This window comes from Corvus cornix, chromosome 9 (genome assembly GCF_000738735.6).
Source record: "Corvus cornix cornix isolate S_Up_H32 chromosome 9, ASM73873v5, whole genome shotgun sequence".
Classification (NCBI taxonomy): Eukaryota; Metazoa; Chordata; class Aves; order Passeriformes; family Corvidae; genus Corvus; species Corvus cornix.
The window spans coordinates 135,422-142,980 of NC_046339.1; the positions used below are offsets into that span (position 1 = coordinate 135,422).

At 40.6% G+C, this 7,559-nt stretch overlaps 1 protein-coding gene across 1 annotated transcript; it reads left to right on the plus strand.

Annotated features, from left to right (window-relative positions):
• The first annotated feature begins 337 nt into the window (after positions 1-337).
• Positions 338-6,533, plus strand: TM4SF4 (transmembrane 4 L six family member 4). The gene is made up of 5 exons (XM_010397476.3): positions 338-751; positions 994-1,083; positions 3,199-3,332; positions 5,897-6,086; positions 6,313-6,533. Exons 1-5 carry the CDS (start codon positions 578-580, stop codon positions 6,328-6,330), a joined length of 606 nt encoding a protein of 201 aa, XP_010395778.1. The 5' UTR covers positions 338-577; the 3' UTR covers positions 6,331-6,533.
• The last annotated feature ends 1,026 nt before the right edge of the window (positions 6,534-7,559 follow it).

The following is a 7,559-nucleotide window of genomic DNA, read 5'->3' on the forward strand; positions in this document are numbered from 1 at the left end:
TCTTTATTGGTCTATAATGGCTCACCTTTTATCAGCTAGCCTCTCTACTATTTCAATTACAGAACTGTCTCATGACATGTAAAAACTTGGACTATAGATATGTTATTAATATCAGCTGACTCATTATGCATTTTTATGTCAGTCCTTGCAAAAGAAGTGTTTTCTAGTATGAAGAAAGATCGTGTGCTGTAAAAATGATGATCCAGAACTAAGACAGATATCTACCTATGACCTGAGCCCAGATTATGAAGTGTCTCAGCTACCTTAGTAAAATATTAACAGAGTTTGCGGGTTGTCATAGTAAAATGAGAGGCTGCCCTGAATGTAATTTCATTTATGGACGTTCAGAAAATTGACATCACAGCTGCAAGGCCATATAAAAAACCAGCACAGTGTATTTTGGATTGACTGCAGGAACACTGACGGGAGCATTCTACAGGCTCAGCTCCTCTAACGGCACAACAGAAACGGGATTTTGCAAAGTACACCAAGAAGCTTCTTTTTATAAAGTAGTTCTGAGAACATCTGAGAGATTTTATTTTGTCTTCAATTGTGTTTGCAATTCCTTTAAAGAAGCATGTGCACGGGAGGCTGTGCCAAGTGCCTGGGAAGTACTCTCATCCCTCTGGCCGTGCTCTGCACCCTTGCTAACATTTTGTTGTTTTTCCCTGGAGGAAAAGTGGCTGAAGACAATGCACACATTACAGATGAGGTTTGGTACTTTGGAGGGATCTTGGGATCAGGTGTATTGGTAAGTATCTAAATTCAGACATTCCTACCTTCCTCCCACCCCCAGCCATGACTTGCATTGTTGAATTTTCTCAGGACTGCAAATTCCTCTTTGATGAACAAATAACTTATAAGTCATCCAAAGGTTTAGCAATAAGTAACTTAACCTAATGATAAGAAAAAAAAACCCCATAGAATTATTATATTTAAAGAATATGTAACTTAAATTTATCCAAATTCAAACTGTATTTCTATTATTTGTAGATGATCTTCCCTGCCTTGGTATTTTTGGGCCTTCAGAATAATGATTGCTGTGGATGCTGTGGTAATCGGAGCTGTGGAAAGAGGTTTGCGGTAAGAGAAAGGAAACACGGCAAAAAAAGCAAAAGTTAAATTGTTACTGATATATGTATCTTCCTCTCACAGTCATTGTGAGTCTAGACAGATGCTGTCCCGAGTGTGGGACACAGCTCTGACATTTGTTTGAGTGCTGGGAAGTGGAAACAGCAGGCTGTAAAAATTGTATTATGCCTCTGATGTTCTACCACAGGTACCACAATGGTATGGCCTCAGTGGTTTTTGCTAGCACAAGATACTTATAGTTACTATCACAATCAAAACTTACTGCTGAAAGATCTACACTTTGTTTTGCAGAGTACAACAGTTCTCCCTTTAGACAGTTTTTGTTGGCAGCTTTTAAAATTACCCTGGCAGTCAGACACTACATTCCCAACTCACTGCAGACCTTCAAAATGAGCTCTATCTCATTAGATTCACAGGAAATTTCAGGAAGGAGTAGACCTCGGGAAGTCACCTAATCCAACCTCCTACCTAAAGCAGTGTGGACCAGGCTCTACATTGAATTTATAGCTCCCTCCCACACTAGAAAAGTTTCCAAATGATACTTTCAGACACTAGTAAACATCCCAAACATTTTAGTTTTAAAATTAAATCAGAAAATAAGTATATTTCTCATAGGAAAATATGTCCTTTTGAAATAATTTCTTTGGATCAAGTAGATCGTTACACTTGTTTAATAAAGGAACAGATTTTCAAGAGAAAAAAAAAAAAGAGAAAAACAAATAGGAAAAGATTCATGACTATAAGGTTGACCAAAGAGCCTTCCCTAAATTCTGTCTTTGATGCTGTGTTCATGCAATGCCAACAAAACAGGTGGAACTTGGAAAAAGAGGAAATGGAGCCACCTGTTTCTCTTTATAACACTATATGATCCATTTTCTGCAAGCAGTGAGGAGAAACTAGTTAAACTTTGCAGAGCACAGACCACTCCATGAGTAGCCAAGCACTGTGGTTTTGCTGCCGCTCAGTCATGTGGTGACCAGGGGCACAGTCCCACACAGTGACCACTGTGAGCATTGGCTGAGTGTGAGCCAACCTGCATGTGTGTGGTGCTGCCTGCAAAGCAACCTCTTTGCTGGCAAGGGTGTTAGAGTGCAGATGACTGGGAATATTAATACAGTCAAGTGTACCAAGTACACTGTACTATGAGAGTCCTACTGGCCTTATCACCATCAGCATGGCTGAGAACCAAATGTGGTATTGTATGTTAGCTGAAATCCATTATTATGATGTCTACTACAAAAGCATAATTTTTAAGCTAGCCCTATCGGATATATCAACATTAAAATGCATGCCAGCACTCAAGGCAAGAGTCTTGTGATGAGGTTTGAACAAAAAACTCACATTGAACTCGATGATATTAGAGGTTGTTTCCAACCTAAATGGTTCTAACCTGAAAGTATGGCGTTTTTTAGCTCCACCTGTATCCCTTTAATCCAATAAAGGACACTACCTCTACCTATGAACTGTTAAAGGCTACAAGTGTTTCAGAATTCAAGCAGGGCATTAGTTCTTGCATGATTTACTTATATATTAATATATATGAAAAATCTGTAATAGAAAGCCAGAAAAATAAAGACATACTTTCCCATCCATTTAAATTGCACTACTAGAGCTTACACTGGTAAATACCTGTGAGGAGATAAAGTATAATATGAAACCTAAAGGGAGACTTGGGAAGGAAAACTATAATTATTTGGTCCAAATATAACCAAGATACCAAAGCTAACTTGTAAAGGATACTGTAGATTTTTTTAAAAAATGCCTTGAGTGGTCCAAGACTTCAGTCTTGCTTGCAGTCTCCTGAGAAAAACATCTGGCTGCAGGGGAACAGGAGCCCTGGTACAGGAGGCCCCGGGGGAGCAGCGCCATCTGCTGCCAGCGTCTGCCCTCTCCTCCTCAGGCACACGGGGCTGATGGTAAAGCTTTAAAATACCATAGAGGTATGCATTACACATCTACTATGCAATGAAAACTAATATGCTTTAGCTGTTCAGGTGTTGACTATTTGACTATTAACAGCTGAATTTAGGGGACGTACACTGACATTAAGGGTGCATCTAATTGTTTGAATGAGAACCAAAATAACATTCTTTTTCTCTTCATCAGATGTTTTCTTCTATAATATTTGCTGCCGTTGGACTTCTGGGAGCCGGATACTGCTTTATTTTGTCAGCAGTAGCCCTAAACAAAGGCCCTAAATGCAAGACTGGAAACGAGTGGAAGTACCCTTTCCAGGATGGGTAAGACAAGGCAATCAGGAGAAAAAGATATACGTGTTTTAAGTTTGTGATATGATTCAAATTCCAAACCCATTGTATAAAAACGGGAATTATACTGTTTGTCTAAATTACAGAAGCTCTTAGAAGTGCCTGCAGTGCACAGCAACACTTCATAAGGTTCAAGAGCACAGATGTAAAGAATAACAAGTACTATCAAAACTACTGAGTTTCAACGGGGCCAATACAGAGAAATGCACAGACTCCTCCTAGGTTATTCTTGGTATGATAAGCAACATAGGGGGATAAATTCCACTTAGATGAATAGCAATGACACACTGAGACACATCTCAGAGTCCTGAAGGAATTGGCTGATGTAATTGCCAAGCCACTCTCCATATCTGAAAAGTCCTGGCAGTCAGGTGGAGCCCCAGGTGGCTGGAAAAAAGGAAACAATACATCCATCTTTAAAAAAGGTAGGAAGAAGGACCCTGGGAACCATCAACCTGTCAGCCTCACCTCTGTGCCTGGGAAGATCATGGAACAGTTCCTCCTAGAAGGTCTGCTGATGCACATGGAGGACAGGGAAGTGATTTGGGACAACCAGCATGGCTTCACCAAGGGCAAGCCCTACCTGACAACCCAGTGGCCTTCTATGATGGGGTGGCTCCATCAGTGGATAACAGAGGGACTACAGAAGTCATTTATTTGGACACAATCCCCCACAACATCCTGCTCTCTAAATTGGAGAGAGAGGGATTTGATGGGTGAACTGTTAGATGGAAAAAATGTGGTTGGATGGTTGCATCCAGAGGGTGGTGGTCAGTGGCTCAGGATCCTTATGGACATCAGGGACAAGAGGTGTCCCTCAGGGATCCCTACTGGGACTGGCGTTATTTAATATCTTTGTTAAAGACACAGATGGAGGAGGCCACCAAGATGATCAGACGGATGGAGCGCCTCTTCTGAGGAAAGGCTGTGAGAATTGGGATTGTTCAGCCTGGAGAAGGGAAGCCTCAGTGTGACCTGATTGTGGCTTTCCAGTAACTGATGGGAGCCTACAAGAAAGATGGAGCGGGACTTTTTATAAGAGCATGTAGTGACAGGACAAGATAATGGCTTCAAACTAAGAGCAGGTTTAGATCAAATATTAGGAATAAATTCTTCCCTGTGAGGGTGGTGAGGCACTGGCACAGGCTGCCCAGAGAAGTTGTGGATGCCCCATCCCTGGAAGCATTCGAGGCCAGGTTGGACAGGGCTTGGAGCAACCTGGGATAGTGGAAGGGGTCTCTGACCATGCAGGGGGATTGGAATGAGATGATCTCTCAGGTCCCTTCTAATCCAAACCATTCTGTGATTCTATGATTACATTGAAATTTGATGGTATTCAAATAATTAGGAATAATAATATAATATATATTATAATAATATAATCTATGTATAATTTTATTTTGGCTATGGCATTTGGAAGCTGCTTGTTCCTCATGCTCTGCAATGCAAACATATTCAATGTCATGTATATTTATCACCTAACCCCAGTAATCCCACTGCTCAGGCTGAAGTCAAAACAAGTTCAACAAACAACAGGGCACAATGTACTACTGAGGAGAGCAGGTGTGGTCAGAACAGAACGGCAAGGGCTGCAGTAAACTCCCCATCACCTCAGAACTTTTAATGCAGTCTGCCTCAGTCAAGAGTGACCTGGCAGCATTTCTTGCATAATACACCAAAAAATTATACTTCAGGTTGAAAAGAAAAAAAAAAAAAGAAAACAAGAAGTATACAGGTAGAGGATTATTTGTTCATGGGCCAGTGAGGGCTGGAAACCAACTCCCTTAGTCTCATTCTGAGAGTCTCTGGAAATATGCTCTGTTTCAAACATAGTTTTGGTTGCAGTCCAGAAATCACTTGACAAGAACACAAACAAGTCAGCACTAAGAATAAGCAGAGGAAATATAGCCAGTGGTTAAGCAGTTTACAATCAAATCAAAATGCGAACGTAAAAATTACGGAAAATACCTTTAGATGAGGCATCTAGAACAGCAAAAGCTGTTCTTTTCAGCTCAGTGGGAAAGAGGTGACTTGTATAATTTCATGATTTGTTTTGATAATTCAGTTGTTTTGATTTTATTACAATTTACTTCCTTGTTCCCAATAGTACTTTGAGGTACTGGATTGCATGCCCTGACCACAGTCCCCCACCCACCCCCACCCCCAAAAATTGCCATCATCAAGTAAAAGCAGCAAAAATGCCCCTGAAAAAACACAGCAACAGATAAAACCCATTTGGCACACATTTGGCTAAGATCTTTTCTTCCCAAAGCACTAGAAATGGTTCAGTTGTATCAAACATATACTTGTCTCCAATTGTTCCCTTCTGATGTCTTGTTTTTTTCAAGTCACTTGCTTCAATTCAGCTAGAAACTGAAGTCATATTCTAGATAAGTAGCACCAGTGTGACAATGGAAATTCTTACCAAAGCAAACAAAACGTCGGCCATGGCACAGCAGTGACAACTTCTCAGGGGTGAGAGACCCTCTTTTGTGAGTTAATGTAGTCTTCTTCCTAACTATTTTGTTCTCCTGTAGGAACTACCTTGCTGACTACACATTGTGGAATACGTGTGATTCACCTGCAAATATTGTCCCATGGCACCTGTCACTCTTCTCCTTACTGCTGATCATGAGCGGGATCCAGGGAGTGCTCTGTGGCATTCAGGCGGTCAATGGCCTGTTTGGAACCCTCTGTGGGGACTGCAAATGCTGCGGATGTTGTGGGGTGAGCAACCGATGACTCTCCTTTGTTATTTCACGTACTTATGAATTACATACACACCTCTAGCTGACAGTCAGAAAAACTAAACTAGCCTTCCTTCAGGTCCATGATCGTGTTTTCTAACATAGCTGCCAAAACCCTACACTGTTACCATTAGGAAATAATAAAATCCTTCGAAAGTCACAGCAATAGGAGCCAGGAAATTACCTCCATGTTTTTATTCTTCCAGGGAAATGGAACTGTCTAAAGAATAGGAATATTGCAGACAACCCTCCTCACCTTGAGAGGATCCCTTCTGCAGCCGCTCCACAAAACAGCCATCAGATGCACTGGCTCGGGCTAAGAAGATGAGAATGAAGGGCTCCTCCTCCCACCAATGTCATGAAGCCCTGACTCTGTTTGCAGCCTTCCTGAAATCCCTCATCATGGAATAAAATAAGTGAAATACAACTCTCACATTCATATTTATTTTTGTAAAACAGCTTCCATTTAAAAAGAGGGTATTCTCAGGCAAAATACAGTTTTGGGTTACAATTTCTATTCAGGTCAGTTAGGTAGCTTGTAACTCCTCAAAGCTTCCAATCTATACATGAGCACAAATGCTGTTTATTAATCTTTTTGCAGAAGTTCAATTTAGCCGTATTTGGCACACTGCTGTGAAAAAGACAGGAAAGACAATAGAGAGCTCAAAGGCAAAAATACCTTTTAGAAAGAACTTCTAAAACTTTAAAAGAAAAAAACTACTTCCCAAAGGAATCAAGGAGAAAATAAGAGGGATTGGAGACATTTGAGGGGTTCAAGTCAACTAATATGCTTCTTTAAAAAAATTCTGAAACAAATTTTCACAAACCAGTTTGCCAGGCTGGATTTCTCAACGCTTCTCAATATTTGCCATATCTGTTCCCTAAAATTTTCCTCCTGAAATAATGATTCTGTGGCCTGTGCTTTCAGAAAATGTATTTCATTGACTGTATTTACACTAGGGATATTTGAAGAACTTAGAAGTACTTAAAAGCACTGAAAGCTCTTGAGCAAGATGCAGAAATGTTAAACGGTTTGATATAGGTACTGAGAATTACACTGTGCAAGATGATAAATTGTAAAAAAACCTCTTCAGAAACAGCTGTCTGTCCCACCTGTTCTACTGCATTGCCCAGGAATTTGAGAGTACCCTTTATTTCAACACACACTGTGCAACCTTCTCACATCTATTCATTTGTGGTGAGCAGCTGTCCTGCATCTCATCTCGCATTTGTCTTGTTTGATTTATATGAAGCCTTTGGGAACATGGAGTGTTTCTCATCAGTGTTCAACAAAGGGATGGGTAGCTGCATAGTGTACAGCTTTGATATATCAATAAACAGAGTACATAAATCTTTGTAGGAGATGGGATAAGAAATAACAGGCTATAATACCTAACATCAAAATCAATGAGCTACTGCTTCTAAGAGCCACCCAGCTACATGATGGCTTTCT